At 51.1% G+C, this 15184-nt stretch overlaps 1 protein-coding gene across 1 annotated transcript in view; it reads right to left on the reverse strand.

Annotated features, from left to right (window-relative positions):
* GABBR2 (gamma-aminobutyric acid type B receptor subunit 2) overlaps positions 1-15184 on the reverse strand; it is a 349107-nt gene that overhangs the window by 172457 nt on the left and 161466 nt on the right. Inside the window, exon 4 of the mRNA XM_086683581.1 lies at positions 1021-1122. Coding sequence (XP_086539707.1) covers positions 1021-1122 — 102 coding nt within the window. The remainder of the gene's footprint in view (positions 1-1020; positions 1123-15184) is intronic.

Raw genomic sequence — 15184 nt, forward strand, 5'->3', positions numbered from 1 at the left:
GTTGGCATCTGCGGTCTCCAAGCCAGCAGCCCTAAATGTGGGCATGAGGGAGTGGAAGAGAGGGAAAGAGGAAGGTGACAGCTCTAACTCTGTGTGCACCTGCTTATAAACCCCCAGCACCCTCGCTGCCCCCTGGATAAAAGACCAAACTCCTCAGTTCGGCATTCAAGTCTTGCGGAACCTGGCTCCCAACTCCTTCCAGCCCCAATACTCCACCCTCTGTGGAATCCCTGCTGGTCCCTGCTGCATGGTGAGCATGGTCGCCCTGCCCTCTGATCTTCACTCCTCCTTCCCTGCTGGGCTCCTGCAGGTCCCCATCCCATTTATCCATTTGCAAGGTGCAGACGCTGTCCCTTCTCTGGAGCCTTGTCTGAACCCTCTCCCCAGGCGGGATGAGTCACTTCCTCCCTCTGTTCCCAGGCCCCTCTGTTCCTGTTCCCCAGAGAGGTAACTGGCTTCCTCCCCAGCTGTGAGCAACCTGAGGACTGATGGTGTCTGTGAGACCCGGAGGGGGTCTGGCACAAACCAGGTATTAGAGAGAGCTTGCGGGATGAGGAGACAAATGGCAGACAGAGCCCCCTGACAGCTGGGCAAACTTCTAGTCGGCCCTCTCTGTTCCTGGAGTGAGTGTCACGAGAGGGGTCAGAAACCTAGGCGTTCAGTCCGAACAAACGGTACTTCCTTGCTGTGGCTTCGGGCAAGACACTCCCTCTCTCTCAGCCTCTCTGCAATAAAGAAGGTAATAACTCACGCCCTGCTTACCTCTTAGGCTCGATTGAGAGACACAAAATCACCCAGTAAGCTCTCCAGGACTATGTACCTAGCAATCAGACCTTTGGCCACTGCTGGACAAGCATGGGGGCAGCCAAGGGGAGTCAGCTCCTGGGGCCTCTCCCCATGTGTGAAATGCCAGGATGAAATGAAACAGCCAGAACTCAAGACACTTTCATAGTCAGGGATGTGGGGAAGCCTGGAGCAAGGCATCGGTCTGTCCCCGCGGCCGTGGCCAGCTGCACTCACCTTAAGCTTTTTGACACTGGTGCAGGGATCGTTGGAGAAGCTCTCGGTGTCCGAAATCTCAATGTCCTCACCATACAGAACCCCAGTTAGGTCATTCCTCACCTGTTAGCAAAGAGAAAGCAGAGGGTGGGTGTGCTGGCAGCCACAGGAAGAGTCTGTTTGGAGGCGTCGTCCTGGGGAGGCAGCTTAACTGGGCTGGTTTTCTCCACCAACAATGCGAAAGGAGTTATTTTTTCCCCTTCATTATAAACTAGAGGGCCCTGTGAGACCTTGGGGATCCAGCCTGCAAGGGACACACTGGCACAAGGATGCTAGACTGGGAAGGGGCTAGCTAAGGTGGTGCAGAGATTTCCTGGGAGAGAGTCAAGACGAGCGTCCGAATCTCTGGGCTTTCCTGCTGGTGTTTCTCTGTCTCATCACACTGTCACCAAATCAGACTATTCACATATATCTCTATTTATATTCCGCATTATTTACTTGCAATATCATTTCACTTCTAGGGTGAAGAAACAGCAAGACACTCAGTGCAGAATAAAGAGCAAGGGGGTATGGAACCAGCCTGTGTTGTTACATATAAGTACCTATCTGTTGACACAGGATGGCCAACATGGATATGCTTAGAAAGCAGAGATCTGCAAACTCCAGGATTCACTGGGTCCAGCCAGTGTGTGAAGCAGTATGTATGGAAGGATATTAGGGAGTGGTGGGGACAGTGGCAAACTGGAGACCGGATGTCCCATCTAAGATGGCAGTTGCTCCCATCATGCTGTGCCCCAGAATGCCAGACCGAGTCACTAGACTTTCTGATTTCAGAGGGAGAATTCAGAAATCTAGACTTTTTAAAATACAAGATCCTTCCATATTTTAAAACGTTGATACAATTTTGAAATATTAAAAAACAAAAACAAAGTGAGGACTGAACCACAGAAATCTGAAGTTTGTATCTGGCCCGTGGCCACGGCTGAGCACCCTCTGACATAAAGAGTGGAAACAGGACTGTGTGTTTCAGTAAAAACTACCAAGTGCGGGTTGGGGGATCCAGGTTCTAGGTCTGTCACTGATTTGCTTGTGACCGCCGCATCTCTGTGTGACCCTCCCTGTCTCAGGGCTTCAGTTTCCTCTTCCTTAAGAGAAGATGATCCTTACAAGCACTTCCCATTCACACCCATTAGGATGGCTATTAGCAAAACACAGGAGACAGCGAGCATTGGCGAAAATGTAGAGACACGGAGTGCCTAAAATGGTACAGCCACTGTGGAAAACGGTATGGCAGTCCCTCAAAAAGCAAACACAGATGACTACACGATCCAGCATTCGACTTCTGGGTACATTCTCAAAAGAAATGAAAACAGAGTCTTAAAGATACATTTGTACATCAGCATTCTTCACAAAAGCCAAGCTATGAAAGCCACCCAAGTGTCCATCAATGGATGAAGGGATAAACAAAGGGATAAAGATGTGGTGTATACATGCAGTGGAACATCACCCAGCCTTAGAAAGGAATGAAGAGCTGGGGGGCTCCTGGGGGGCTCAGCTGGTTAAGGGTCTGACTTCGGCTCAGGTCATGACCTCGCGGTTTATGAGTTTGAGTCCCACGTCGGGCTCTGTGCTGGCAGCTCAGAGCCTGGAGCCTGCTTGGGATTCTGTGTCTCTCCCTGTCTCTGCCCCTCCCCTGCTCACATTCTCTCTCTCTCTCTTTCTCTCTCTCTCTGTCTCTCTCTCTCTCAAAAATAAATAAACATTAAAAAAAAAAAAGATGAATGATCATGTCCAGGCTTTTAAGGCAAGGCATCGAGGCAGCCAGTGGCTTGGGGTATCTATCTATCTGTGAATAAGAATGTGCATGAAAGCTGTGTTTAATTATGGCCAATCAACTATGTTTTAGGCAGTCAGAACTCAAAACAAACAAAACGAAAACACCCTAGAGGTCATCTCATTCTGCCCCTAATTTCACAAATGAGGAAACTGAAGTGTCGCTCCCAGCCCTGTGCTCTCCACATGCTCCCAGGCTGGCTCTTCTGGAGCCTGCCAGCTGTGGACAGTTCTGGAAGCCTGATGAGCCAGAACAGGTCAGAACAGATGGTGGTGCGATCAGCCACCATAATTTTAGCACCAAGAAGTCTGAGCTCAGCTCAAGTATTTATTCTAATGGACCCTTTTAGAGAAAGCAAATGGAGGAAATCAGTAATAAATGGTATTTTTTAAGTAACCAAAGCATGGAAACGAAATAATATCATTGATGTAACTCATAAGGAAAAAAGATCCACACCCTCATGTGTGGGTAGGAGGACCATTCAGTTCACTGGTCAAAGATGTACCACATAAATTTGTAAATGCTTATTTTTCCTTTTGGAACTGCAGGTATCTCTTGTTTAATGGGGCCAATGTCTTTTTGCAGCTTGCTATAAACTGCATTTCTACACAGCGAATCCTATTTTTCACTCACCTCCATTATAAAAGCAGAAATACGTTCTTCTGGGAAAAGAATAGCTCTTAATTTCCAAGAAAATAACACACACACACACACACACACACACACACACACAGTCCGGTATATTTGGGGTCCCACTGGGGGCCTCATTTGCATGGATGGGTATGGATGGGACAGAGAGGAAGGCTGTCCCATTACCTGGAAGGAAGGGCCAGGACTGCCAGGGGCATGAGCAGGACCATGAGAAGAACAATCAGGAGGGGTCGAGTCTAAGCTGGAGCCTTGGGGCCAGCCCACAGGGCAGAGGTCACCTAAAGGGAGAACTCTCTCTGCTTCTGGAGCAGTGGATATGAGCTCAGGCTACCAAAGGAGTTCCAAGGACACACAGGAAAACCAGTGGGTCAGAGCCCAAGGACTAAAAAGTCTAAGCTAGGCGTGGAGGCAACAGCTGCTGATTTCCCTCCCCAGCCTCAAGAACTGGTACAGACCATGAATATGAAGTGGTGCCAGAAAGCATATCCCTAAAGCAGTGGTTCTCAAAATGTGGCCCCTGGACAGTAACACCAGCATCACCTGGGAATGTGTTAGAAATGCAAATTCTCAGGCCCCACCGCAGACCTACTGGATCAGAAGCTGTGTCCAGCAATCTGTGTTTACCCAGCCCTCCAGGCAATTCTGATGAATGCTCAAATTTGAAACCCACTGTCCTAGAGGAAGCAGGGTAAGTTTCACAACACTCATTGATCATAGCGAGAGAAACGTTTCCAATGGCTTAGGTGTTTCCCTCTTGATTAGAAGACCAGAATGTGTTAACTGAGGAAGGCAACTGCCAAGAGAGTGAGCGGGACTGGGAGCCACATTTAGAAGGCCGTCATGTCTAGAATGAAGGACGTGGCAGTTGCCCTCTGTTCTGTCCCTCTGTCCATGTCAGTCCACACCTCAAATGCTGGGCTCAGTTCTGGTCGCCTTTATGAGGGACAAGGACAAGGAGGTTCAGGCTCAATGGGGAGGGGCATGGCTAGGAACCTTCAGGGAGGCCATAGACCCAGGGGGCTGGGGAGGGTACAGGTTACAAGGGATGACAGCAATGTCTCCTAAGGCATCCCATGCAGCTTCGGGAATCCAAGATCCAAATCCAAGGATTTTAACATTTAAACTCAGACTTTAAGCTCTAGGGTAGTCCATCTTGAAAGAAGTCAAGAGGTAGGCAGAATCAGTGGCTCTGGGGAAAAGCCCAGAGCCGTGGGGACAGTCCCGCTCAGGGTGTGTATGGAGAAAACCCCGTCAGGTCAGATCAGCCGTCTGAACAGCAGGCCCAATAGGTATACATGCAGTCCCCCTCCCAGCTGGGTCATGGGGCCGTGGGGGAAGGGGTGATAGGGACTCGTCACTCCAATAAAGCCATTGCAGTGGCCTCGCTCTTCCAACTGACTGAGTGCTTCGGGGACATAGCCAGTCTTTATCCCTCTTGCGAGATGCGAGGGGAGAAGCAGACAGGTTGGAGGAAAAGAAGACCAGAGGAATAGGTATGTCAGGTGGCTAGAGATCTTCTTAGATCTCAGGCTCTCCATCCGGGCTCCTGCTGCATTTCTGGGACTGGAGCTACAGCCAATAGCAGTTACTGCCTGGCCAATGGGCTTACGTCTCTTTCTGGACAGCTACCTAGAGCTCTGATTATTCTAGATCGGGGCTCTGCTTGTTCTTGCCAGTCTCTCATTTATTTTCCCATTCATTCATTCATTCATTCATACATGATATTGACATCTCTTTATTCCATGCACCATGTGAGTTAGTACTAGGGCTCTGATAGTGAGCAAAACCATTCACAGTCCTGGGTCTCTGTCTAGTGGAGGTGGGAAACATTAATCAGACGATCACCCTGGTCCCTACCAAGACAAGGGCTCTCACATTCAGGAACATGCTCTGGGAGAAGCTGTAACGGTGGAGCTGGACCCAGGCAGGAGGTTAGGCAGGAGAAGGCTTCCGGGCTGAGCAGCAGTACATGCAAAAGTCCCATGGTGGAAGAGAGCAGTGAAAAGCCAGAAGAGCCAGGCTGGGCTACAGCAGAGCATGGGCTAGGGAGGGGGGAAGGCCGTGGGCATGAAATGAGGAATAGGCCATGAGGGCCTTATAATTTACATCAAAGATGCTGGTCTTGAGCCTAAGCACAGTGAGAAGCCGTTACAAGGTTTCGAGGATGGGTGACATGACCAGAACCATGATTTAGGCTGCCGTGGGGCCAGTGAGGGGCAGAGGCAGTTGGGGAAGAGGAAGGTCAGTGAGACAGCTCCAGCAACCATCCAGGTGAGAGATTCTGGAAGGCTGGAGGTAGAGACACTGGTGGAGGTGAAGTGACCCACTTAGGGGTACACCTGGGGCAACTAATCATCTGTATCAGTCATCCATTGCTGTGTAACAAATTATCCCAAAGCTCGGTGGTTTCAAACAAGACACATTTATTATCTCACACAGTTGCCATGGGCCAGGAATGCAGGAGCACCTTAGCTGGGTGGTTCTGGTTCAGGGTCTTCCATGAGGCTATAGTCAAGGTATTGGGGCTGCAGTCACCTGAAGACTCTGGACTGCGTATTAGAACTACCTGGGGAGTCTTTAAAAATACTGGTACCCTGGCTACATCCTAAACCAGTTAGAATCTCTGGACTAGCACCCAGGCATCAGCATTTTTAGATGCCTCCAGGTGGTTCCAACATGCAGCTAAAGATGGAAACCGCACACTTTAGGGGGAAAAGCAACAGAACTGTCAGGCTCACAGCTGAGTTGCCCGCCTGCCTGAAAGCCCCCCATGTCACTGTCCCCACTTTCTCCAAGTCCAGGGCACCATCTTCCTTTACAGTTTCCCACACCCCTCTCCTGCCCTCCCCTGCCCCATCCCATAGTTATGTCTCATTTTACACCCCCAGATCCTTCTATTCCTGGTCCCCAGCACCACGAGCAGGTCCTGACCATGTCAGAAGCAAGAACGGAAAGAAGGAAAGGGGGGACAAGGCATAAGAGAGAAACAGTAAGTAAAGGCAGAAGAGGAAAGCATCGTATTGTTATAACTGTAAGTTACCACATTCTGACCACATGTCCCAGGCAGTGAAGACTTTGATGGAGGATGTGAAATGCAAAGTGGACGCCATGGAGAGCATCAGAGACTCTAGGACACTTGGCTTCTGTGGCCAGTAGTACCCTGGCTGCCTTCCCTAACAAGGCTGCTGCACCAGCTGAGGAATCATCTAGAAAGGCAGAGATCCAGGTAAAGATGGGGAGAACCAGATCTGCGCCACAGGCACTTTACAACTCTTTGAAAATTCTAATTAGGTTACAAAATGAACTTGAGAGCAAAGCGAGTTCCCAGCTCTCCTATGGAACTGGAGGTAACCTACTTTGTCATTCAAATGCACTCGCTATATATAGCCCTGGATTGTGCCAAAATGTCACTCCTCTTACCTGACTAAAGCATATAATTATAGATTTACTTCTATTCATTCATGAAATGTGTCTTCATTTGATTAAACAGTTCATTCAAGTAAAATCCATTAAAATATGGAACATGTTAAAATGTGGCTCGTTAGAGGCAGAGGGCACCGCTGTAGTTAAGATGCTAATTAGGATAAACAGGCATTTGAAACACTCAAATCTTTGAATAATTCAGGTCACTTTTACTGGGCCCGGAGCTCCCCAGAAACCGCCATTAATTTAAGCTAATTAAAAAATTAGCCCAGAGACTAGAAGACGAAGGCAGGAAGTGATGGCTGGGTTCAAACTCTGAAGGGCTCTCGTGTGGAAGAGAGGGAGCCTGGTTCTGGGCACCCCCACGGCAGAGGAGGGGACCAACAGGTAAGTGGTTCAAGAAAGCAAACTTTAGCCCAAGGCCAAAAAAACTTCCTAATAATGGAGAAGGCTGCTTTGGTAGATAGTGAGCTCCCCATCATCAGAGGTGTGCAAGGAGAAACTGGTTGGGAAACCAGAGAAGGGAGTTTTCTCTCACCACCAATGCATGTGGTTCTAAGAAAACAAGTGTTTCAAAACTCCACCTGCCCCTACCCTGACTTTTTAAATTTTACAGTTGCCGAAGTAGCCCTCTTCAGCTCTGAAGTTTCTCAAAGACTTGGGGCATACACTTAAGTTCCCATAGAAATTCATTCATGTGGTTGTATTTCCACTTTTCCAAACTTGTGAACATTCATTAAGGAAAGTGTTCCTTTTAAATTATTTTTTTAAGTTTATTTATTTGTTTTTGACAGACAGAGAGAGAGAGAGACAGACAGAGAGAGAGAGAGAGAGAATCCCAAGCAGACTCTGTGCTATCAGCAACTTGGGGCTCACTCTCATGAACCATGATATCATGACCTGAGGCAAAATCAAGAGTTGGATGCCTAACCAACTGAGCCACCCAGGCACCCCGAAAGAGTTCCTTTTAAAAATTAAAAAAAAAAATTTTTTTTTTAAATGTTTTTATTTATTTTTGAGACAGAGAGACAGAGCAGGAGCAGGGGAGGGGCAGAGAGAGAGGGAGTCACAGAATCTGAAGCAGGCTCCAGGCTCTGAGCTGTCAGCACAGAGCCCGAGGCGGGGCTCAAACCCACGGACTGTGAGATCATGACCTGAGCTGAAGTCAGATGCTTAACCGACTGAACCACCCAGGCGCCCCCCCGAAAGAGTTCCTTTTAAAAAAACACAGCCATCTAGCTTTCAGATTTCTAGAAATATAAACTCTTAATAAGCTATAACCAGAGTTGAATACAAGTGAAATTTTTTTTCACAAGGGCAAGGACACAAGTAAACATGTATTAGCTCTACTGCACACATGTGGCACTTGCACAGGGTAATACCTGGGGGTATATGCACAGCTGTCTCCATGTGAAAACCACATGTGTGGGACACCTGCGTGTTCACACTGCAGAGCCAGTGTGACCCCCAAATAGGTATGCCCAAGTCCTAAACAGCAGAATCTGTGAATGTGACCTTATTTGGAAAAAGCATCTTTGCAGATGTAATTAACTTAAGCATCTTGAGATGAGATCATCCTGGACTACCTGGGCGGGCCCTGAAGCCAGTGATAAGTGTCCTTCTAACAGAAAGGCGGAGAAAGATTCGGGACACACAGATATGAGGGAGAAGGCATCTGAAGGCAGAGGCAGATGCTGGAATGATTTGGCCACAGGCTGAGGAACACCTGGGGCCGCCAGAGGCTGGAAAAGGCCAGGAAGGACCCTCCCAGGGAGCATTTAGCGGGAGCAGGGCCCTGGTGACACCTTGATTTTAGACCCTTGGCTCCAGAACTATAAGAGAAGGAATTTCTGTTGCTTTAAGCCACCCTGTTTCTGATGATTTGTTGTGGCAGCCACAGAAACAAATACACCTGGGGCCTCCTAGGACCCGGCCTTTGCGGGTCCAAACCATGATCCCATGCAGCCGCTGGGCTCCCTGTCCTGCCTACGCCTTACATCACAGGTAAGGTTTCCCTCTACTCCACAGCCACTTGTCTGTCCCCAGGAAATAAGTCTTTCTCACTTTCTCAGAGTTACCAAGAGCAGGAAAACAAGAGAAGGACCAGAAGCTGCCGTGTCATGAGATGCGGAGGCCCAGGTGAGGCCATCCGCCCCATGGGCCCCAGTGGAAGGCTCAGCAGTCCAGGCTGCTGACTTTGAGCTGGCTCGCAGAGAGCTGACCATGAGAACTGGGGCTGTCACGTCCGCCTCCTCAACTGACAGGGCAGCCCCGCGAGGGAAGGGCTTTGTTTTCTTTTCCAGGGTCCAGTGTGGTGCCCGCATGCAGAAACCGAGGCAGACGAGAGGATGAAGGGGTGCACACAGGAGGCACTGTGTCCGTCCAGCCTTAGAGGCAGAGGGTCAGCACTCCGAGCTCCTTTGAACTTTTATTTTAGAGTTCATTCTGAGAACATTTGAGACGGTCTTACAGGGATGAGCCAAATGCCCAGTGGCTGGCCTGGATGCCTCAGCCTGAAAACCGGAACTGGCCCCAGGACAGTGCTGTGATGCCCTCAGGCCACACTTGGTGGCCTGAGGGCAGGTAGAGTTCCCTGGGGGCAGTTCTCTGCTTTCCTCACTATGGCTCAGGGTGTGGGGACCTGTGACCTGAACCTGCCTAACCACTCACATCCAAACCTGCTGGGGGACGTCTGGTCAGCCCACATGGCGGCTGAGAACAGGAACTCCAGCTGGCACGGCTGACCAGTGACAGGCTCCCGGGCCCAAGATGCACCCAGGACATCTCCTTCCTGCCTTGGAGACACCACCACCATCACTCTGTCACAGCAGTCCTTCGGAGGGAGAGGGAATAGCCTGCAGGCCATTGTCCTCTGCCCGGTGCCCCACGAGCTCCCCCAGGGGCCCACCTTCCAGAACCACACCTTGCAGGGCGGGGGGGGGGGGGGGGGGGGGCACACCCTAGACCAACCTGCACAGGGGTAGGACAGCTGATGCAAGGGAACTAGGATCCTCCGGCTCTCAAGTCCCCATCCAGCCTTGCACGGTTTTAGAAATTCCAAAGAAGCTTAAGTGATACACAGAATAAGAGCCCCTCCCAAAAGATGCACACATCCTCATTCTCGGAATCCTTTACTTTACATGGCAAAGGGCACTTTGCAGATGGGATTAAGTGATGGGTCTTGAAATGGGGAGATCACTTAAGATTATCTAGGTGGGTCCAGGGTAATCACAGGGGTCTTTATAAGGGAAAGTAGGCAGTTCCAGAAGGAGACATGGCAACAGAAGCAGGGGTCTGAGAGAGATGGTCTGATGAAACCGCACTGCTGGCTTTGAAGGTGGAGGATGGGGCCACAAGCCAAGGAGTGAAAGTGGCCTCTAGCAGCTGGAAAAGGCAAGGGAGCGGACCCTCCCCCAGAGCCTCCAGAAGCAACCAGTCCGGCTCACACCTTGATTTTGATTTTGAACTTCTGAGCTTTTTTTTTTTTTTTTTTTTTTTTTTTTAGTTTATTTATTTTTGAGAGAGAGACAGAGAGAGTGAGCAGGGGGGGTGAAGAGAGAGAGAGGGGAAAGAGAGAGAATCCCAAGCAGGCTCTGCACTGTCAGCACAGAGCCTGATGGGGCGCTCAAACTCACAAACCATGAGATGGTGACATGAGCCGAAACCAATAGTCGGATGCTTAACCGACTGAGCCACCCAGGCGCCCCTGAACTTCTGAGCTTTGTTACCATAACATAACAAATTGTGGTGATTTGTTACAGCAGAACAGGAAACTCATAGGATCAGCTCTGAATTTAAAATTCCACACATCCTCAAACACCTCCTCCTGCCTTCCCTCATTCCCAAGCTAGTGGTGACCCCTCCTCTAAACTGCATGGTGCTGTGCAGACCACTCTCTCTAGCTAACCAGAAACTGCCCCGAGAGTCCACACACCCTCCATCTGGGTCCCTCGGGGCCCAGCTCCAGGCTGCCTGAGGATGTGGGACCAGGCCCAAGTCCCCCTCTTGGATCTGCACAAACCCCAGGGCCAGCTGTCTTCCCTTGGCCTGCTGCTTCTGCTGCAATGCTAGCCCTGAGAAGTCAGGCTACGCTGAGCTATGGGGGGAATGAAATCAGCCGTCAGAGCCTGGCAGCCTTCCTGTGACAAAGCACCCACTGCTTTAACTGCAGTAGGCTTGTGGGACCAGGCCACTAGTTACAGAATTATTTGGATATTACTAAAACAGGGATATCCCAGTTAAGACGGGGGATATTAGAGAAACCGTACCTGAGAGCACCGGGGGAAGCGGAAGGCAGAGTCGCTCCCTGGCGTTCAGAGCCCCTCCCCTGCTCCTTGGCACCCCAGGAACCGAAGAGGGGACAGGAGGGGGTTTGCAGGGACAGAAAGTCCCGCCTGCACATCGTGAGAAGCTGTCACTGAGACTAGGGGGCCAGCGTGGCACCTGGGCCCCAGGGGAATGGCCAGGGCCAGTGTGGGAAGCCACCAGGAAGTGGCTTTCGGCTCCCTCAGAGGAGAACTTTCTAAAAAGGATAGAAGGAACTTCCGCCGCGGGACAGTGAGCTTCCCCTTGCTGCTGGTATGCAAGCAGAGGTGGGGTTGCTATAGGAGTTAGTCAGGCCTCAGATGGAGGGGTGGGAGGGAGCGCTAGAACCCAGAGCAATGTCTCAGATTCTTGAGCCTTTACTCCAGTTACGAGGACCGTGTTGGGGCCTCTCCAGGTGTCCATGAGGGACACAAAGCAAGCAATCAAGACGTTTGGGAGAGAGGAGAAGTCAGAGCTGGGCACATCCAAGGGGTGGGACATCGAGATCAGAAAGTGACAACAAGGAGGACGTGGCACATGTCTGAGATGTACTTCACCTTCTGGCCCCAAGGTCACTGCAAAGGGAGCCTCTGTCCAGCAGGCAGAGCTGGCCTGTCACCCTCAAGCCCACTCCCCACACCTCTGACACATTAACCCAGCAGCCCTCACTGGACAGCAGGGAAAACTAAGGTCTGGAGAGGGGTAGGGGTTTGCCTATCACACGGCCATCTAGGGGCAGAGCTGGATTCAGACCCAATTTCCTGCCTCCCAGATAGATGCTGCCCAAAGCTGTGTCTTTAACAGCAGAACCAGAACAGTAACCCCACAGAGAGCCACCAGCTGCCGCCCTTCCAGGTCCCTTTCCCCTGCGAGACGACAGCTGCTTGAGGGCAGTGCCCAGCCGAGTTCCTTGAGTTCCAGCCTGTAGCATGGGGCTCAGCCCAGAGCAGCTGCCAGAACTAGAAATCTCCCTGACCTGACATCAACCACAGTCGGGTCTGGAGTTTTTAAGAGCAGTGGCTCCAAGCCTGCTTGTGCACGGCACCTCTCTTCGGCAGCTTTGTAGAAATACAGATTCCCGGGCCCTGCCCAAGAGATTCTAACTCTGGTGTGAGAGGAGGGGAGGGAGACAGGAATGTGCTTGTATAAAGCACCCTGGGGTCTTCGTTACACATTTGGGGACTACTGGCCAAGGGATGCCCTTTCAGCTGTCCTCGTCTTACCGGCCTGCTAGTCTAGACTCCTTCGTTCCCAAGGGTCCTATAACTATGTGCTGCCAGAACCTTCCATTCTCTCGGCTGCTGGGAGGGTTGGCTACTGACAGCTCGTAGCTATGTGTCTCTCAGAGATCGGCCTGTGACTAAAAGGGGCAGCCTTGTCCAAGATCACACCCCTGCCCAGGGCAGCCCACACCAGTGACCGGCCCGCCTTCATGCCCGATTCGGGACATCTCTGAAGGGCCATCTTAGCTGCAGAGCTCTCCCTGGGCTCCACCCAGGCCTCTGTTACAACGGCATTTTGTGTCAACTTCACTGTCCACCGCTCTCCTTCCTGTGGGTGCTCCCCAGGAAACCTCCTGAAGGTCTTGAGTCCCTTTCCTGGGGAACCTGACCCTGGCCGGGCTCACCCAAACCAGCGCTTTGTCTCCAGTCCTTGCATGACCAGCCTGTGCCAAGATCTCACGGCAGCTGGAGAAATGCAGTTCTCCATTTCTTTGGGGTTCTTCTGCGGTAGGACCCTCGTGTCGGCTCAGACCGCTTATGACCTTTGGATTCACATGGCAAAGTGACTTCTACACTCCACTGGAAGTCTGACAAAAGGAGGGGGGTGACACAACTACGCATATTCCCAACACACTGATCCCACTAGTGTAGCTGCTCGAGTTGGCTGCCTGCACCCACCCCCTCAAGCCGGTCTCTGCTACTCTGTTTCTGGAATCTGACTTCTGTGGATATGTCACTTAAGCCCCCATGTCCTCTGACTTCCAGATGGGCTCAGCCAATGGGAGGCCCCAGCGGAAGTGGGAGGGGGGACGAGAGAACTCGAGGTATCTCTTCCCACTGGCCCCCGGGAAGTGGCCCCTTCTCCTGCCTCCAATAGCTGCCCCCTCTCCTTTGTCCTCCGGGGCACATGGGGGTCATGAGGCTCTGGTGCTGTGTTAGCACTGGTTACTTCCTCTAAAGTAAACTTTCTTCACCTCAACCCTCTGATTATGCCATCCGTTTCCTGCTAGGGCCTTCACCGATACAACAGGTCTTTTACATAGAAGTCTAGAAGTTGTTGGTATCGACAATTTTGTATCCTGATTTTTTTCACCTCACATTTTACCATATACCCTTATAATTCATTTTTACCACCAAGCACATGCACTAATCACTTTAAGTTCTTGCCCTCTGCCGTCTTCTGTCAAAGGCCTGCTTGCAGTTTAAGCCCCACTGCAAATGGCCCTTCCTCCACGAAGTCCTTCTGGGTTTTCCAACGAGCTGCTCCTGAATGCTCCTCCCTCCCAGGTCCATGTGTTCCTGTGCTACTCTGGAAGAACTGGAAATTCTTTGGGTCATCCACACCCCCACAGCAGCACACATCGCGAGGTCTCCTTTGACCTAGTGGAGGTGGCCAGGGGAGAAGGTCAGCCTCACGGGCCGATGGAAAGGAGCTAGGATCAACAGCTCCTCCAAGGTCAGGAAAGACAGTCTGCCCTTACCCTGGCCCGGAGCCCGGGGAGCCAGCCCCAGCCTGTAGAGGTGCTGAGTGTGTGTCCTGGGAGGGAGCTGGCAGGTCAGGTGAGCCGACTGTGTCCTGGGATGGACGCTGCATTAAAGTGCTGAGCAGGCCAACAGCCTGGGAGTGGGGCCTGAAGCTGTGCTAAGCTAAGCGGTTTTATAACGTGTCTTCCTAGAAGCAGTATCCAGAGACTCCGGGGAACAGGTATTCACTCTGCACTGTGCAAGGGGAATTTTCCAAAGGGGACCAGAATCCGGAGGCACTGTGGTTATAGCTATTGTCATGGCCTATTATCCTGTCCATCTGCCCCTGGGCTGAGAGCTCCGAGAGAGCCTGAGGCCCTGAGTGCCTGTCAGGTCCCAGTACAATGGCCTGGCTCAGTCAACACTGGCTGAATGAGACCAACAGTGTCCTGTCCCCATTTATCTACCAGAGGTGAGCGTCACTTTCGCCTGCTTCCCGGCGTTCTGAGGGGAAACATCTGTGTTTCATATGTATCAGAAGGTATCAGAAAAGATGAAGCGTTCTTAGACAAAAATGCCAGAATGTTCCAGAAAGGAAGCCACAGAGAAAAAGTGGAGACTGCTGAACATCTGGGTTAGTGAGAAAGGTAACAGTGACAGCTCACGTTTACTGAGCGTCCCAACTATGCAGAGCCCCCAACACATGTCACCTTACTCCTCTTGACCACTGGGTATAAGCTCAAAAGGTATAATTCTGACCAGTTTACGGGTAAGTAAAATGAGATTCAGAGATGTTGAGTCACTTGCCCAGGGTCACACACCTAGGAAGTAGCAAACCAGGTATTTAACTTTTCAGGTCTCTTTCCACAGCCCATGCTGTAAACCGGGGCTGGGGAAACTTGATCTGTAAAGGGCCAGACAATAAGTACTGTAGGTTCTGCAGGCCACAAAGTCTCTGTCACAACTGCCCGACTCTGTCTTTACATTGCAAAAGCAACCCTGGACAATGTGCAAACGAATGGCTACGGCTGTGTTCCAGTAAAACTTTATTTAGAAAAACAGAGAGCTGGATTTGGCCCATGGGCCCACAGGTGCAGACCCGCTGCTCTAAACCTACAAGAAGCCCGTGGTTCTATTTTCCCCTTCAGGGAGGAGGTTGGGAGAGAGGCAGGAGCACATGCGGTGTCAGGTGGCTCCAGACTGGAACGCGGGCTACGCCCCCACCGGCCGGGCCACTTCCAGGGAGCAAGGAGACTCTTGGCGAGCTTCTCTTATCTGTGAGAGG

The sequence above is a fragment of the Puma concolor genome, chromosome D4, assembly GCF_028749965.1.
Source record: "Puma concolor isolate L17-30 chromosome D4, mPumCon1.1.hap2, whole genome shotgun sequence".
NCBI classification, from domain to species: Eukaryota; Metazoa; Chordata; class Mammalia; order Carnivora; family Felidae; genus Puma; species Puma concolor.